This window comes from Crotalus tigris, unplaced genomic scaffold, assembly GCF_016545835.1.
Source record: "Crotalus tigris isolate CLP2741 ecotype Arizona unplaced genomic scaffold, ASM1654583v1 scf7180000024437.13266115, whole genome shotgun sequence".
Taxonomy (NCBI): Eukaryota; Metazoa; Chordata; class Lepidosauria; order Squamata; family Viperidae; genus Crotalus; species Crotalus tigris.
The window spans coordinates 5,641,214-5,660,732 of record NW_024100606.1 but is presented as its reverse complement, the minus strand read 5'-3'; the positions used below and the strand labels follow the sequence as shown (position 1 = coordinate 5,660,732).

The 19,519-nt window shown below is 34.8% G+C and overlaps 1 protein-coding gene across 7 annotated transcripts in view; it reads left to right on the top strand.

Moving 5' to 3' along the window:
• ANKRD17 (ankyrin repeat domain 17) overlaps window positions 1-19,519 on the top strand; it is a 160,978-nt gene that overhangs the window by 114,089 nt on the left and 27,370 nt on the right. For 5 of the 7 annotated variants that reach the window (XM_039331759.1, XM_039331762.1, XM_039331764.1 and 2 more), the window contains exons 14-20: window positions 292-394; window positions 1,693-2,442; window positions 4,837-4,985; window positions 5,658-5,769; window positions 8,673-8,818; window positions 10,875-11,017; window positions 12,524-12,737. In XM_039331759.1, coding sequence (XP_039187693.1) covers window positions 292-394; window positions 1,693-2,442; window positions 4,837-4,985; window positions 5,658-5,769; window positions 8,673-8,818; window positions 10,875-11,017; window positions 12,524-12,737 — 1,617 coding nt within the window. The remainder of the gene's footprint in view (window positions 1-291; window positions 395-1,692; window positions 2,443-4,836; window positions 4,986-5,657; window positions 5,770-8,672; window positions 8,819-10,874; window positions 11,018-12,523; window positions 12,738-19,519) is intronic. The other 2 variants (XM_039331760.1, XM_039331765.1) reach the window with 2 other exon arrangements.

Sequence of the window (19,519 nt, the reverse complement as noted above, 5' to 3'; positions counted from 1 at the left end):
TAATGACTTTTGCTTCCAAAAGAAAATGTATTGTAGGAAAATGTTGATTAGGAGGGCTTTTTTTTCTAATTTTTTTTACATGGTTAGTTGTTGTTTTTATCATACTATGCCTACATTATTAAAATGTCTTATAGTTGGATACTTTATTAGTGCCAAGAATGTAAACTATTAATTGATAGAACATTTAAACCTGTAATAATTAATACTTATTGAATTGTGAAATATTTATGCATCTCTGTGTTTTGACCATGCAAAACAAAGAAAATAACTTTAGTGTCCAATGTTTTTTAGGCTCCTCGTGTACCAGTGCAGGCACTTCCCATGGTAGTTCCACCTCAAGAGCCTGACAAACCTCCTGCCAATGTTACCACCACCCTTCCCATCAGAAACAAAGGTTAGTTATACCTCATATATTATTGATACAAGACATTTTTCAGTGGAATGCTGAATACATTATTGGGTTTCTTTTTAAAGAAATAATAAACTATGTTCATTTTAAAGAAAGAAATCTTCCTTTATATATATTAGTTGTGTTTCCAACTTCTGTTTTTTATAAATCAGATACTCTAGGGTAAAAGAACTGGGGAAAAACTATGATATATTTTTTTAAATATTTTGTGCCCGAATACAATTAACATTGAATTTCAGCTTTCACATTTGAATTTTGAAATTTGTACATTTTAGTACATCTTTTCTGTAAAATATTAAAAATTGATGGCTGTTTATGGAAAAATTATTTTAAAATATGTTAGAGGATAAAATATTTTCATGATTAATAACAGAATATTACCACTTTAATAATCTTACTTTTTGTTTATTGTTTGTTTTTAAATGGTTTATACTAAATCTTTGTCCAAAACAGCACATAAAGCCCTTAGGTAGATTTCATAATCTTGTTTATAATTTTGATTATTTTAATCAAGCATATTTTAATGCAAGAAGACACAAAATATTTACTTATCTGACCAAGTAGCCCAGATTCATCAGTATAAAGCAATATATTTTGTAGATACATATTCCCTCTTTTCTCAAAGAGCTCAAGGTGGCATACATAGTGTTTCCCCATTCAGCTTTTCTCATAAGAATTAGGCAGGGGTAACTTGAATTAAGAGATAGTAAATGGCCCATAGTTACTCATTGAGCTTGCATGGCTTACATGAGGTTGAAACTTGCATTGAGATACATTATAGAATTCATTTTGATTTTATATTTCATTTCATTAACACTAAACTATCATTTTAGGATAATTAGTTTGATATTTTTCCTCTCTCTATAAACCTTGTGAGCATTGTTTATATATTGATATCCATATGCCTTGAATCTTGAATCTTGCTTGCTTTATCACTTAGGTTATTTAATTGCATCTTAAATGCCTGCTTAATCTTTTGAATAAAATATGCATAGTAGGACTGCCTTATTACTGAAGAAAATAAGTAGCTTGGAAAAGACCTTGTTGCAATGTAGTTTTTTGTTGGTAGTAAAGACCTGTCTTCTCCAGCAAGTAAGCAATTTAGAATTGTAATTTATTTCTTAACAAAACATTCGAAGATATTAGGCATATTAGGCTTTTCCCTTAGCCTTTTCAGTTCTGGTAGGAGTCATCTTTGTGCTTGATTGATCAGTAGGTCTGTAATAAGAATGCTGTTCATGTGGACTTCCATTTGGTTCTGAGGAAGTGTCTCTTTCATACAGCCACTTCCAAACAAAAGTCCAGCAGCCATTTGCAGCCATCCAATCCAGAAGTACAAGGTTACATCGCTAATCAGTCTCCAGAAAGCATTGTTGAGGAGGCTCAGGGCAAGTTGACAGAATTAGAGCAAAGAATAAAGGAAGCCATAGAAAAGAATGCACAGCTACAGTCTTTGGAATTGGCACATGCTGACCAGCTCACTAAGGAGAAGATTGAGGAGCTGAACAAAACTAGAGAAGAACAAATTCAGAAGAAGCAAAAGATCTTAGAAGAGCTGCAGAAAGTAGAGCGAGAGCTGCAACTGAAAACACAACAGCAGCTGAAAAAACAGTATTTGGAAGTTAAAGCGCAGAGAATTCAATTGCAGCAGCAACAACAGTCTTGTCAGCATTTGGGAATATTAACTCCTGTTGAGATAGAAGACCAACTTACTGAAGAAGATTATGCCCGCATACGACAGGTGGATCCATATTTACTCACTGATGAGCCTATGCCAACTGTAAACCAGATGGGTTTTGCTCCAGTTCAGCCTCTGGCAATGCCACAAGCTTTGCCTCTCTCTACAAGTTCTTTACCACCAGGTTCTATGGCAAATCTTTCAGAACTCCAAAGTGTCATAGTTGGACAGCCAGTACTGGGCCAAGCACAACTTACAGGGCTGGGACAAGGAATTCTGACAGATGCACAGCAAGGGTTAATGGTTGCCAGCCCTGCCCAAACCCTCAATGACACACTGGATGACATCATGGCAGGTTTGTATGAATTGTTACATGCAGATAAAATGTCAGTGCTGAAACTTTTTGAATATATCAACAACTTTATTTGTTTCAGTGTCACAAAGACTGGATTATTTTAGCTTGTTCTTAATTACAATTTAAAACTGAGTCTCCATTTACATTTCCTGTGTTGTCTACCTAGTTTATTAAAATAGACCAGTGTTATTTGGAAAATGAGAATTTATAGCATAAATGACCAGTGTTATTTGAAAAAGGACAATTTATAGCATAAATGAACATATTTTAAATAGTGCAAGAACAACAATAGTGTTCCTGGCCATGTTCAATATCTCCAGCAGAAGTAGTCACATGAAGTGAGTAAAAAAGCATTTCCACTGTCAAGTATATTGTCCTTTGTATCCCAAGCCCTAAACCATATGTTTGTGCCTTGACAATGTTCCTGACTCCATGTTTTTCACTTCCAGTGCTTACCCTTTCTAAAAGTACATGTGAAAAAACACATTAATCAAGTTTTCCTGTGAATTAAACAAAAATAAAAATGGAATCAGAGTACAACACTTCCTTTTTTAACTCAACTGAAATAGTCCAAAATATAACAACCCAGATACAATAAATTCCAGTGCATATCTGTAGAGCTTTGTGTTGCTGTTACAATTTCTCTTTCCTTCATCCTCATGGCTTAGAAAACTGAATAGAGAGGCCCTTGCAATGCAACTCAGTAGAGTTAAATGGCATTTCTAAACTTGTCCAAAGTCAAAGAGTTGTTTTTTTTTTTTTTTTTTGCAAAATATCAACAGCACTTAGATTTGTATACTGTTTTATAGTACATTACAGCCGTCTCTAAGTGGTTTACAGAGTCAGCATATTGCCCCCAACAATCTGGGTCCTTATTTTACTGACCTTGGAAGGATGGAAGGCTGAGTTAACCTTGAACTGGTCATGACTGAACTCCTGGAAGTGGGCAGAATTAACTTGCAATTCTGTGTTCTAACCACTACGCCACCACAGGTCTCTTAAAATAATGCAAATTACTCATAGAGTTCATATTATGGTGCATTTCCTTTCCTTAAGTGGTATGAGTCAGGCCAACTAGGAAGCTATTTACCTTCCTCTTATTCTTATAAGCAGAGATGTATTATTTTTTTCAATACTATCATCATCTCCAGGACCAAATCATGTATTCTGCAACCTGTGAAGTTTTGATTTAAATTCAAAACTCCTTTGCCTCTTGAATATACCATTATCATAATTCTAAGTCAGCTTGCACATAACTTAGTCATCATCTTTCCTGACAGTTAGAACAGTTAATCAGTGGAACAACCTGCTTCCAGAAGTTGTGAATGCTGGAAGTTTTTAAGAAGAGACCGGACAACCATTTGTTTGAAATGGTATAGGGTTTTCTACCTGAGCAGGGGGTTGGACTGGAAGACCTCCAAGGTCCCTTCCAACTCTACTACTACTACTACTACTACTACTACTACTACTACTACTATTTATTATTATTATTATCTAAATCAGAAAATTCTGAAACAACTTTAAGAATAGTTGATGAAATAAATTAACTGGAATTAAATTTAAACAAGAAACTTAGGGCTTTTCAGAAATGTGTACTATATCTGATTCACCCATACTTATTTTCTAATGTGAAGAAGATTTCCTTATTGCTACTAACTGTGTCAAGTAAGAGTTTGAATAACTATTGATTATTTCTTCATAGTCATAACCTCATTATAATTTTAAGGCATAAGGAATTGCAATATGCTTTAGCTTTTTGTTAAGATTGCTTAGGTAGTAATTTTAGAATTCAAAGATTTCCATAATCTCTAGACAGAATTATTCATTCCACTGCTAACTAGTGTAATTTTAAAAAGTAAAGATAACATAGGAGTTCTATCTCTGAAATTTTTGTTCTTTCTAAGTAATGTTCTCAGATTATGATTTTATTCTCTCCAGTTAGCATTTTTGGAAGAAAACATATCGGAAGTCATTTAAATATTTAAGTAAACTAAATTAAAATCTTCTATAATGGATCAAATATTCTGCCTACATTAAGGACTTCCTAAGACTCTTTTCTCTAATATTCTAACTCCTTGCAATTTAATTGCAACTACGATTTCATTGGTAATACATTGGGTAGTACGGTAATATGCAGGAAAAGTAGCAATTCCTGTTAGAGATTGGGGAATATTCCAACAAATAATTAAATTGGTATCAACTGCTTTTAGGAAAATTCTCATTACGTTACATCAGATTTCTTCCCTCTTAGCTGTATTTTCAGAAGGATGGGAAACCTATTTATAACTATTTGATATATTGTGATTTCTCAGTGCTTGTTGTCATTTAAAGAAATTCTAGCACATCCAAGAGGATAGTTATAATGTTAATAAGCCAAGTTATTCTCTTTAATAGCAGTGAGTGGAAGAGCATCTGCAGTCTCAAATACCCCTACCCACAGCATAGCAACATGCGTTTCCAAACCTCAAACACCTGCTTCTAGTCCTATCATTTCTCCTTCAACCATGCTACCAGTTTATCCTGCCATTGACATTGATGCACAGGTAAGTCTAAAATAATATTTCTTCTCCTTTGAAATGAAATACGAATTAAAATGAAAGGAAAATAGAAATTCCTTTCTATTTTGCTTGTTTGCAAGATGAACTTGAGGAAGATTTTTTTCGCAAAGCATTAGTATGCTTTCAAAACATACTGATGCTCTGTGAAACAAATTCTTCCTCAAGTCCATCTTGCAAACAAGCAAATTTTGCAAACAAGCAAAATTTCTATTTTCCTTTCATTTTTTAAAATTTGAATACTTTTGATAAATCATTCTTTGAACTGTAGATAAACATAATATTTAATAAATGTGAAAAGAATGATTACAGAAGAGCGATAGTTGAATTTTGATTATTTGTTGTATTCAGTTCAGGGTTTTTTCAGACTTTATGAGGAATGCAAGTATCTTCCCTTTTGTTTTCAAAAAACTAAACCTGAGAGAAATTTATATTTTAATGCTGTTAAGAATGTTCAGACCTAATTAAATATCTAGAGATGAGTAAGAATGTGATATGGCTTTAAATACTCATGATTTCCTTTGCTATGTTGAACATGGGAACCAGTTTGTATTGGATTATTTTTTATAAAAAAAATAGGATTAAGCTCTGCTTTCATATATTGATTTGTTAATTAAATGCTAGAACAAATATAAGCACTTTAATTGTTTTTTTTTAAAGACTGAAAGTAACCATGACACAGCACTGACACTTGCTTGTGCTGGCGGACATGAAGAACTAGTACAAACTCTTTTAGAGAGGGGAGCTAGTATTGAACACAGGGACAAAAAGGGTGAGTATCTGCTGATAAAAGTATCAGTCAGTTTGTAGATTCCATATGCACGTGTGGTTGTGTATTCCAATAAAAGTAAATTCCGGAGAAACTCTGGCATTGGAGTAAAACAAACCTAAGATACAAATCTGTATTCTGCAATATTTTATTCAAATGTAAAGTTAATTTTGTATGAAATGATTTGTATTATAAGTTTTGACTCTTGTTGTAGTTGCTTTTTTCCCACAGTAGAGAAGGATATTCTTCACTTTGTTGGTTCTCATGTTTTGCTCTGGTAAGCAAGAACAAATGTACTTATGAGAAAAAGCAGTCTCCACTATAGTTCCACTCTTGCCTTGCTCTATCTAGATCTAGGATCACAACATTGCATCTTTTCTTATTTAGGCTACTTAAAGACAAGTAGCCGAGCTTTAGACCTGGAATAATTTATATGAAACTTGGGATCATAGAACCAAAATTCTTCTGTTTAGGCAGTTCAGGTCCCAGGAGGAATTAATCATTTATTTGACTGCTTTCCCATTTTTCTCATATCAGTTTCTGGTGACAGCAGTTCAAATGATTTCACCAGGTGATCATCCCTCCAATTTAGTAAAAAGCTTAGACATTTGTGGGGGTGGAAACTAAGCTTGGCAGAGTGTCTGGCTCTGCCTATGACTGTCAGCATGAAATTGTCACTAGATTACACAGGTAATATTGCCTAAAATGGTTCAAATTTATACAATTTTTCTTGACACAGAAAAAGCAGAAGTTCAGGGTTTTGAAATGTGGCTTTCCTTCATATCAGATTGGATTTGAAGTATGCCAAACCTGTCAGATCTTATCATATGAGCACATACATTGGAGTTAGAAGGTTTATGGCAAATCAAAACAAAATATTAAAGCTTAAGAGACATCACACTGACTGCGACATTTATTGTCCTAGTCACAGTTGTAATACATGGCTGTGAAAGCTGGAGGATCCAGAAAGGTTAAATGAGGAATAATTGATGTCTTTTAAGTGTGAGACTGAAGAAAATAATTGAAGATGTTTGGATCAAAAGAAAAACCACTCAATATTAAATGAAAAAGCAAAGCAGGCAACTGATAAAAAGCATTAATAATGAAGCTAAATATTTCAAATATATAATGTGAAGGTAAGACTTATTTGGTGAAAACTGATGCATAGAAAAATCAAGTAATTGAAAAAGAGGCCAACATGAGACAAGTTAATTAGATCTTGTGTTCCTAATGTCCAATTTTCAAAAGTGAACTGATAGAAAGCATGAGTTTACAGAACTGAAAGATTGTTCTGGAAAAATAAAGTCTATCAAAGATATGGAAGCAGCTGCATAACACAATATGGACAATTAAATCTATTACTGTTATGCACTCTGGAACAATGAAGAATAAGTCTAGATTGATAATACTAAATGGTCCTATTTTTTCTCTCTCCATAGCTTAGTTTCTGTTTTTCTGATTGTCTTCATTGACTTTCTCTGGATTTATTCCATTTGTTTGAAACTATCTTTAAAAGGTTAGTTTCTTGATCTGAATAAAATGTTTAAAATAGGTTTCATCTAAGCAGAATACAAAGAACTTTTAATACTCTGATTTGGAAATTATACTGTTGATGCATGTAAAATTGCATTTGCTTTTTACAGACTCACCACACAGTCAGCTGTTACCCAGTTTATAATCAACTTAGTTCCTAGATCTTTTTCACAAGTACTGTTGCCAAGTCATGTGTCTGTTTTATACTTGGCATTTGATTTCTTTTTCCTAAATAAAGTCGTTTGCATTTATCTCTTAAATTTCTTTTATTACCTTTCAGTCTGCTTATCTAGTCAGCCAAGATCATTTTGAATTTTATTCAGTTTTCTAGGGTATAAGCTATCCATCAAATTTTGATAAGCACACCCATGACTTCCTCATTCAAACTATTAATAATGATATTGAAAAATACAAGGCCCAGATCCAAACCGTGTAGCATCTCATTTAATGTCATTCTCTAATATAATGAAATATCTTTGCTAAAAGCTCTGAATATGGTTTTTGAGTCAACTATATTTCAATTTAATTATTGTCATCAAAGCTACGTATTACTATGAACATCATGGTATTTTGTCAATGTAGTTTCTGGCATTCCCATAGTCAGATCACTTAAGCCTATACAATACCTCAAACCTCTTTTGTGAATAGAATCACATCTTCTTATTTGCAGAAGTTATCAAGGATCTGTACAAATTGATGACTGACTGGCTTGAGTTGAGTGGACCTGAATCAGAGAGAATGATACCTTCATTAATTTTTAGTCTTAATTGTCAGTTCAAATGCCAATATTGAATCTGCCCTCCAGTCACCGCTCAGAGAGGAGATGAATGATTACATATTATGCTCTATCCAAAGGCTTTCTTCATGGAATTCATCTAGTTTGATTTGGTTGGGTGCTGCACAAGGTTGTGTTGGGAAAAAAAATGAAGCTGATCCAAGTGCTTTCTTTTACTAGCCCAGAAGACCTGGAATATCAGTTGTCAATAAATCCAACTTTGCCAGTGTTTTTATCTGTCAGGTCTGAATAAATATTCTTGAGCAAACATATTACCTAGTTAGGTCTGTGGTCTGTTGCCAGTTCTTTTAGTCAAAAATTTACCATCATTATCCTTACGCCCTCAGTAGAATCAAGATTTGATCTTATTTATATTTGTTTTCTGCAAGCATCTGGAAGAAGAAGGGTGGTATAAGTGGAATATATAAGTACTTGATTAGAGCTGAGAAATCCCAGAGTTCAGAGCATCTCTGCATCTCCTTTTTGCAAGGGTCTCTTCTTTATATTCAAGTTATGATAAATACTTATGTACCAATTTAAACAGTGATACAGATTTTAAAATACCATTTTAAGTGGTATTTACTCATATTTTTTTCAGGGTTTACTCCACTTATTTTGGCTGCTACCGCTGGCCACGTTGGTGTTGTAGAGATTTTGTTAGATAATGGTGCAGATATTGAAGCTCAGTCTGAAAGGACCAAGGACACACCATTATCTCTAGCTTGCTCTGGAGGAAGACAAGAGGTAAAATATTACAAATTGTTGCATGTTTCTCTTGTAAAAATGAAGTTACAGTTCAGATCCTGAAACCTAACCATATTCTTCAGAAGCCTTTTTAGTGAAAATCAAGGGATATTTTGTAGATATTGATATTACTAATGTTTATGCATGCTTGAGTAGTTCCAAAGAAGTAATAGGACATTTCCTTTGAAATATTTTATTTTATTTTATTTTATTTATTTACAGTCACACATATACATAGATATAGATCAGTGGTTCTCAATCTTTTTAATGCTGCGACCCCCCCCCCAAACCGGTCATAAGTCGAGGACTACTTAACCGGTCGTAAGTCGAGGACTACTCAACTGGTGCAGCACCATTTGCAAAATGGGACTTTTGGCGGGCTCAGCAGGGCAGAGACAGCCTGGACAATTCCTATTGGCTTTTGAAAGCCAATAGAATTAGACTCTATTCAAGAGAGTCTATTCTATTGGCTTTCAAAAGCCAATAGAATAAAAGGGAGTAGCACAGCTAAGGAAAAAGGGGAAAAAATGGCGGACTGCGTTGTTTGACGACCCCCGTGAAATGGTTGTTCGACCCCAAATGGGGTCCCGACCCACAGGTTGAGAACCACTGATATAGATAGATATAGATATATAAAAATTATAGGCTGCTTATTTTACCGCAGAATAATTCTGGGTAGCTTATGTTTTCTAATAATCATGTTTTTATTGCAGTATTTAATATAATAACTTACATGTACTTTTATTTAATATATGGTGCTAACTCATAATTTGTTCAAACAAGGTTCAAATCCTTTTCTATAATCCTGGTTTATAACATAACCATAGTTCTCTAGCTTGCAAGTAACAGAGTTCTTTAATTAGCTTCAGAGTCACTGTCCCCAATAGTCACTTCCTGAGTAAGCCAGAGGAAGAATGGAGAAATCTAACCTCATACATGTTAAAAGTAGTGTTGCATGTACAACATATTATCCATATTATAATTGCATTGAACATGTAACATTTAATCATACTTTATTTTTCTTTATCTTGGTTAAACACTAACTGAATAATATCATGAGATCCATGTTGAACAAGACCAGTATCTATCTACTCTGGTATTCTTTCCAATAGCCAACCAGAAAACTTTTAGGCTGGACTATAATGATACTTATTCTATTCCTAAAAAATGTCTTTGAATGAAAGTATTATAAAGCCATCATAATCAGAAGCCTTTTTGAATCTAGTCTTATTGTAGTATCTGCTTTCCAAAATCTGATCTAATAAGCTGGACTCTGATAAATTAGAGTCCAGTTAATTAAGTCTGATCTATTTACTCCAATTTTCAGCAGTAGCTTGAAATAGTGTGGCTACAATCCAGAAGGGCCTTTCCTATACAAGGGATTCGGTAGATGCATGATTTTTCACCCTCCAGATATTTCAGCTATGATCACATATCTGCAATAAAGTTTATTTATGTGGTTTGTTTATTTTTCAGAGTTTTACCTTCAGACTCCTGGCAAAGACAGCTAGCAGTGATTAATAACATTGAACAACAATAAAACTATATTAAAATGAATAATCCTGCCAATAAATCAATAAACTAATTATATAATTAAAAGTTAGTAAGGAAAGTATTTATTCAAATGTGATGGATATTAAACTTGCATGTTTACTTCTGATTGTTGCAGGAATGAACTTCCATTCATGGAGGATAATACATCCAAGTCCTACTTCATTATTAAATCTTTGCCTAGATTCTAGTTGTTCTCCCTCCCTTCCTCCCTCCCTCTCAAAGAAACTTAAATAGACTGCCCAATTTTATATCTTGTTTGAAATGTTTGTCACACAGCTGCATTATTAAATTATAATGAATATAGTTGTATATATCACATCGGTTATAAAATTGATATGTTAATTGGTACAAAAATAAAATTATATAAATACAAATGTTTTGATTGATATTGTATGAAAAATTGTTCAATGTTACTAATCATAAAGAAATTTTGATATAAGTTTCATGTTTAGGATTGGAGCAGTAATCACTTCTTAAAGTAACTTTCTATATGATGCTTCAGGTGGTGGAGCTTCTGTTAGCACGAGGTGCAAACAAAGAACACAGAAATGTTTCTGATTATACACCTTTAAGTTTAGCTGCTTCTGGTGGGTATGTGAACATCATCAAAATATTATTGAATGCTGGTGCAGAGATCAATTCAAGGCAAGTTCTCTTTTTAACTTTCTACTTCATAGTTGTTTGATTAATTTCCAGGAAAACCATTTTTTTCATCGTAGCAGCTGATACTAAAATGTGTTATTTAAAGTTTTGGACTTCAGCTATGAAGATTCATTTGGAGTCTCCACTCAATCCTGAAGTTCACAAACTGACTTAGGCTACTCATAACCTATATATATATATTCTGAGGTTTTCGCGGGTGGTTGTATGTTGGTCTTTGATTATTCGGGTTTTCTCCTGCATAAAATTGGAAGTGTCTTGGTGACGTTTCGACGAAGTCCCATTCGTCATCTTCAGGCTGGTGTTTTCAGCTTTGTGCTTCGAGGAGCAATCAGCACCACGGCGAATCTCTCCTCCAGATCTCCCGGCTCGGGCATCGGGAGCTTGACTGCGGACTTCAGGGTGCACAACCTACCCCTCAAGCTCCCGATGCTCGAGCTGGGAGAGCTGGAGGAGAGATTCGCCATGGTGCTGATTGCTCCTCGAAGCTGAAAACACCAGCCTGAAGATGACGAATGGGACTTCATTGAAACGTCACCAAGACACTTCCAATTTTACGCAGGAGAAAACCCGAATAACCAAAGACATACATACATACATACATACATACATACATACATACATACATACATACATATCCAAATTTCTTTTTCTGGCAAAGAGTTAAAGAATTGAATTGGGAGACTAATATGGCCATTTCGAGCTCATTCTGCTCTCTTCAGTTAGCCACACCCTTTATGGCCATATTAGTCTCCCAATTTAATTCTTTAACTGTTTGCCAGAAAAAGAAATTTGGATTTGTAAATGTTTTGCAGTTGCGACTTGAGCCTGCTTAATGCCCCTAGTTGGGGGGCTGCAAGGCAAAAGAGATTGTAAAAAGTATAACTGCAGTATAGCAGTTAAAAATGTCAAGGTGTAATCAATCAGACCAGTCTGTCTGAAAAACTTCCTGTATACATATATACATACATACATACATACATACATACATACATACATACATACATACATGATTATAACTAGATAACTGAAATAGATAAATGGGTATGGTAAAATTAGATATCTCTTCCAGTATTTAAGGTAATGTAGTCTTCAGGTTAAACTGGACTTCTGGTAATTTCATGGACACGTCTATATTGTTTTTTGGCAATTATATAGAAATGCTTTGCCATTATCTTACAGGATATTCTTTTAACTTCCAGGCTTTATTGTGTATTTATTGTGGTCTCCCAATTTGAGTATTAACCAGATCTAACCCTGGTTAACATTTCAAAATCAGCCAAGGCTGGTCAAGTCCTATCACCTAGTAGGTCTTCCCAGTAGTATATCTATATAATTATATAAGTAGCTACTTAACCTCTGAACCCCCACTGAAAACTTGCATTGGAGGAGGTCCTATGCATATTTCTGCATTGCAGAAATAGATCAATATTATTAAAAAGTCAGCATATTTGCAATACTCAAATGTGGCATATATTGATTTACTTTTAGAACTGGAAGCAAGCTGGGCATCTCTCCATTAATGTTGGCAGCCATGAATGGCCATACTACAGCTGTTAAGTTGCTCTTAGACATGGGTTCTGATATTAACGCACAGATAGAGACAAATAGAAATACTGCCTTGACACTAGCCTGTTTCCAAGGAAGAACGGAAGTGGTTAGTCTTCTCCTTGATAGAAAAGCTAATGTTGAGCATAGAGCTAAGGTAAGGAGTAACTCTTGGTTTTCAGTTTTGCTTTGTTAACAACTTGTACACTTAGGTAGTCCTCAACTTATGACCATTTGAAGTTGCAACAGCAGCAAAAAAAGTGATTTATAAGAGTTCTCACCCCAGTGACCATTGCAGCATCCTCATGGTCACATGATCAAAATTCAGGCTCATGGCAATTAGCGTGCATTTACAATGATTGCAGCATTCTATTTGTCACCTTCCCAGAGCACTTCTGACAAGCAAGGTCAGTGGAGGAAATCAGATTTATTTAATGACCATGTGATTTGCTTAACAACCAGAGTAATTTGGTTAACAACCACAGCAAAAAAATTGTAAAATTGGGCATAACTCATTTAAAAATCACATTACTTAGCGACAGGACTTCCCATATTGTCATAATTGAGGACTACATGTATCTAAAGTATACAAAAGAGTTTTGCTTTTCTACTGATTTCAACTATTCCTAAATATATAGCAGGAACAGATTCCTTGTTCATAATTTCTGTACCACATGTATAGATTTCATAGCTGTGCAAAAGATTATTCAAAATGCTGAATAACATTTAGCATTCCACTATCCCAAAGGACAGACTTTTATTTATTTTAACAGTAGCATTTATAGGAGTATTTTTTTCTTTTTCTTTCTTTCTTTCTTTCTTTCTTTCTTTCTTTCTTTCTTTCTTTCTTTCTTTCTTTCTTTCTTTCTTTCTTTCTTTCTTTCTTTCTTTCTTTTTCTCTCCTCTCCTCAGTTTTCTTTTTTGGCACAAGTTTTATTAGAATACTATATTTGGCCAAATGTGGTTAGACACACAAGGAATTTGTCTCCAGTACAGAAGCACTTAGTGCACTTGTAAAACAACAGAGAAATAATCACAGTAATAATACTAAAAGTATTCAACCAGTAGAAGGGGGTAATAAGAGGTAATTACCATAATATATTGCCACTGACAGAATTAAGTGTTCAGCAGAGTGATGGCAAGAGGAAGAAAAGTGTCCCTTTCTCTAGTTGTCTTGTCAAAGCGTCATCCTAAGGAAGAAATTGAAACTGTTCGTGTCCAGGATGTGAGGGGTCTGCAGATGCCTTTTCAGCCTTCTTTCTGATCCACACAATGTACAAGTCTTCGGTGGAAAGAAGGCTGGTTACAATTATTTTTACTGCAGTCTTAACTATCTGTTGGAGTCTTACCTGTCCTGTTTGTTTGCTGTTATCAAACCAGATAGTTATAGAAGTACAAATGACAGACTTGGACTGTATCAGCAGCTCCTAGAGTAGTTTGAACTTTCTGAGTTGATACAGGAGGAACATTCTTTTTTGTACCTTTTTAACAATAGTTCTGATGTAAAAAGGTCCTAGATTTCAAAGTCCTATTACTTTCTTTAAAGAAGGGAAGAGCTATCTACCATGTTCTATGATTCTGAAACTCCCTTTTGAAATGTATGTAGTACAGCAGTATATTTTCCCTTTCTGGTAGACAGACTGACATTTATTTAATGTAGTAGTTTCTATAACATCATGAAAAGAATACTTTGTTTTGTTGGTGCCAGCGTTCAGTACTGCAGATTTTTATAAAAGGTAGAACTTAGCCAGCTGTCTGGTTTACTGAATAACAACAACAACAACAACAACAACAACAATAAAAGGTTTATTCATAGGAATGTGTAAAGTGGTCTTTGCATGGAACAGCTGGATTCATAACAGTTCGTTCTGAAATTGAAGCACACGTTTCAGATCATTATTTTATCCATGGACTGAAGTGTGGGATGTTTTGTTTTAGATTTATATTAAAATCTAATTTTTCCTGGACAAAAGTGATTGGGGGGGCTTAGAAAACGAAAGGAAAAACACACTGCACATTGGGTTATTTATTATTGGTGAGACAATCACAATAAGGAGCAGCTGCATAGAGTAATGCACTGGTGAAGGTAGCAACTGAAGGGAGAGAAGGAAGGGAGGTACAGAAGTTAAGGGAATTAATGGCCCAATACAGGTAGTCCTCAACTTACAACCATTCATTTAGTAATTGTTTGAAATTACAACAGCACTGAGAAAAGTGATTTATGGTTATTTTTTGACCGCTTTTCGCATCCCCATGGTCACATGATCAAAATTCAGATGCTTGGCAACTGACTCATTTATGACAGTTGCAGTGTTCTGGGGTCATGTGATCATCTTTTTTGACATTCTGACAAGTAAAGTCAGTGGGGAAGCCAGATTCACTAAATAGTTGTATTCCTAACTTAACAACTGCAGTGATTCACCTAACAACTGTGGGAAGAAAGGTTGTAAAATGGGGCAAAATTCACTTAACAATGATATAACCTAGCAACAGAAATTTTGGTCAATTGTGGTCGTAAGTCAAGAACTACCTGTAGAATATATTATTGTGTGACATTGCAGTGACTGAGAAAAGAAAGGGGAAGAGGGAAAAGAAGATGCTAGGAAGGTCACAGAGACTGACCAGATGATAACATGTTTTCCTATGGAGCTTCTGAGAGGAGGAGGGCTGACATGCATCAACCTTTCTCTAAATGCCCCATAAAATAACTTTGGGGTCCTCTGAATCTAAAACTCTGAACAACAAACAATATCCCAGGCTTATATTTTGCTAAATCAAGTTTGACACAACTTCCAGAATCTGATGGTTTGCTCAGGATTCAAAACAATACAGTTTTTCATATCAGGCATACTTATATTTACTTGCTATTTTGTAAAGCAAAGCATTCTGAATCATGGAGGCCATTTCATTAGTATTTGAGCTTGCACCCTTGGATTTGTGTGAGGCCTTATGTGCTCCTTTCATAATTGATGTTTCTTTCTGCATACAAATTGTCACAAATAAGCAAAGCAGAGACCTCTTGGGGGAATGAGTGGCAAAGAGGAAGCAAATAACAAAAGCAACATTTTGCTGAAATCCTTCAGTTCTGCTGATACCCCGGAAAGGCTACAACCTGGTCTCAACATTCCTATTAATTTCACATAACTGATTGAATGCTAGACCATATGCCACTGTTGAGTGAGCTATATTTAACAAGTAAAACAAAAAAAAGTCCCTGCGGATTTTACTCTGCTGGTTGTGCCGACTATAGGGGGCGGTGCTCATCTCCATTTCAAGGCCATTGAGCCAGCGCTGTCTGAAGACATTTCCGCAGTCATGTGATGAACATGACATTACGGAGCGCTGTTACCTTCTCACCGAAATGGTACCTATTTATCTACTTGCATTTATATGCTTTTGAACTGCTAGGTTGGCAGGAACAGAGTGAAGACAGAGCTCATCCTATCGCGTGGAGCTCGAGTCTCAATATTTAACAAGTAAAGGAGTGGATTTGGGAGAGGGAAAATACCTCTCTCTTCACTAGAAGAGAGGTGTAGTTTACTCTATAGTTTACAATTTTGTACAAATTTTGTCAAGAAACAAAAAAAAAAAACCCATATCCTTTCAAATGGATTGAATGCTCTCAGAGTTAAAAAATAGGGTATGTCTTCTCAGTGTTGCCTTTTTTCTGTCAGCAGTTATCCAGAGCTATGCGGTCTCTTCAGTTTGAAGTGTCTTCCTGCACTCCCTGTAATAAATACCTGGGATTACATCATCCTTCACCTTGGTTCCCTCACCTGCTCCTTCTTGTCCTTTTCCTAGCTTACTTTAGCCATTATCTGTGGAGGATATTGAAGCTCTTCAAAGCCAAACTTTATCTCTGTTCCTGAGCCGATATGGTGCAAGATCTTCTCATACCCCATATAGAGTGGCAATTGGAGCATCTAGAGCCCTCCTGCCTTCTGAATCTGAACCTGCCAGTAGAGCCAACATGGCTGGAAGGTAAAAGCTGCACTTCATTGGGCTTTTAATGCCTCACTTATGCTGCTCAGAGTCTCTTCTGTGGCCTTCATTAAGGTGTTCAGCAAACTGCTTGAGAGTGATAAGTTGGACAAGGATACTAGAAATTTGTTGAAGAAAATTTTTCCATGGCCGAACAGATTGACACCGGATTCTTTACAACAAATTAATGGATTGCTGATTGATACTGGATTCCTTAACAACCAAATTAATGGATTGCATATGATCATCAAAAGAAGCCTCAGGCTGTGAAAGAAGGATATAGATATAATTTGGTAGAGCAATCTTTGAAACAGACTTTTTTCTTTTTTTTCTTTCTTTTTCTTTTTTCTTTTGACAATGCAGTAGAAGCAATGAAGGAAACAAAAATTTTCTCCAACTCTCCAGAATGAGAAGAAAAGAAATCTTCCAAACAGTCCAAGGCTTTTTATTGCTCTTACTTTTTCAAGCAGTCTTTAAAGATTCAGTCATAGATAAACAACAGCTTAAAACTCCAGACTGATTTAGCACTCTAGTGAGAAACTTTAGCTCTGCGTGGTTATCTTCAGAAATTTGCAGGTATCATATAATGTGAAAAATGGCTTTTATACTGCAGCACCAAAATGTTTAGTGGGTTTTAGAAACAATCAACAAGAATTATACAATAGAAATCAAGCGGATAACATTTTTTTCAGCTCTTACTCCCAAGGCTACATCCCTATCAGAAGATACTGTCATCATACAGACAGATGATCAGGCTGATTACTTGGTGATCATTGTAGCACCAAAAAAGGGAGAGATCAGGACAACAGTGGACACAAACTTGCCAATTCATTTATAAATTATTTGTAAATTCCAGATAAAAAGATTGTCAGTTCTGACATGTCTCAACAAGGAGATGTTATTGAATATAATAACTTCAATAAACTTCACCACAATCTTTCTTTCAAAATTGAAATGTCATAGTTTTTTTTCCTGTTTCTGCTATGTGAAGGAACGACATATACACTGCCTTGAGCTTTTGAAGAAAGGTGGTATAAATTTCTAATGAATAAATACTAGTTTAGACTTTTCCCCTTCAGGTTTATATCCTCTTTCATCTGGTGATCAGACTACTACCATATTAGCTTTGTGTGCTTTCTTGCCTAGGCATTTGTCTCTTGTACAGATATTTTCCAATGGGCAATTTTTCATTTCAGTCATTTGTGTTTAGGTTCAGGTTACCAAGCACCATTAATGTTTTAAAAGCAAATCCTCTTGACTTAGATGCCTGCCATAAAGTTATGGGTCAAGAATTTCTGTTTATTTTTTTCACCAGATTGAAAGCTGTGAATATAAATCTTTCGGCTCTCTGAGAGATCATACTACTCTTGACCCACTTTTAAATAGAAAATTCAATGGATCCATGTTTTCATTAGAGCAGATAGTATGGTAATAAGATGTATATCAACTGAAAAAGTATTTCCAGATCTAAACTTTTTCAAGAAATTTCTTGTTCTCTTGGGTAATATTGTGATTGCGGCCAGTCAAAGCAGAACATCTAAAAGATATTCTCTGCATATACAGATTAATCCAAATTAATGAAGGCTTAGCACAGTGTTTCTCAACCGACAATTTTAAGGCATGTGGACTTCAACTCCCAGAATTCCACAGCCAGCAATGCTGGCTGTGGAATTCTGGGAGTTGAAGTTCACATGCCTTAAAATTGCCAAGGTTGAGAAACACTGGAGCAGAATGTTAACTATTTTGAAAACTCAGGACTTAAATTTGGAGCTCCCATTCTGGCCATCTTCTTTTCTCCACAGAATAGAAACTTCTCAAAAAGCTTTCTGGAAAAAAGATTTTAGAGAGAGAATGAACATAAACCGTAATAGTTTTGTCTTTTCTTTCACTTGCCAATACTATAGAAAAGGAGAGAGCAGCAGAAACTAATAATAAAATCATCCCTGATTTGTCATCCTTTTAATTAATCATCCTTTTCTTTGTGCTGTAGTGAAGAAAAACTTCTAAGATCACTAATAGGCTGAATGAGAGTTAATAAATAGGATGAGCAATCTATTCTGTCTTGGGATGCTCTTTCTGAAGAATAAGTCTTAGAAATTTTGCATTTTTGATACTCACATGGCCTTTCTTAAAAGTCTTATTTATATGCTAGTTGTAATTCATTCTCTCTATGGAACCAGATATTTTGATTAAAATATTTTGCAGCTCTTATATGCGGCTGCCTCTGAAAACTTGAGAAAAAGTAGATCTGGTTCAAATTATAGCGCTGGTATAATTTTTAAAGACATAAATTGGGTTCAATTTTTCCTATATATTTGTCTCCCTTTCTCCCTCTTGAGATTATTAGAATCTTTATGAAGGTATATTTGCTCTCTGAAAAGAAAATCTAATAAGATTTCTTTTCCAATTAAAGTAAATTTCTTTTGTTCCTTTGTAACCCCAAATAATTCCAAGTTTCTGGACTTTTTCCATGCATGTTCTTTCTTGGAAGTTAGACCACCTTCTGTTTGAAAAGGCTATATAAGCAGTCTTAAGTATTTCTTTGGTTGAAAATCTCATTGAACTCAGTAGGACATCTGAACATAAAATCTGAATATTTCATAATACACACTGTACATTCTAATGGTGTGAAGTAATTGAAGTATCTGAAGAAGCAAAGATGTTTTAAATGTAGCATAAGCAAACACATTTTTCCCAACAGCAGTTCCATAAAGGAGATGCATTTATAGCTGTAGTGCAAGCTCAGGAACAGGCATGGGTCTTTTAAAGAGTTGTCAACTGAGAAGCGAGCATGGCCATTAGATTCAGTTCAGGACCTTTGCTCATTTTAGATCCAAATTTGTTTCTCTTGTACATGTTATTCCATAAAATGTTCTATTTGTGATTTTTTGTGTAAAGAAAAATCTAATAATAATTAAACATTTTGCCCTCATTATACTTTTCACCAAATAGGAAAAA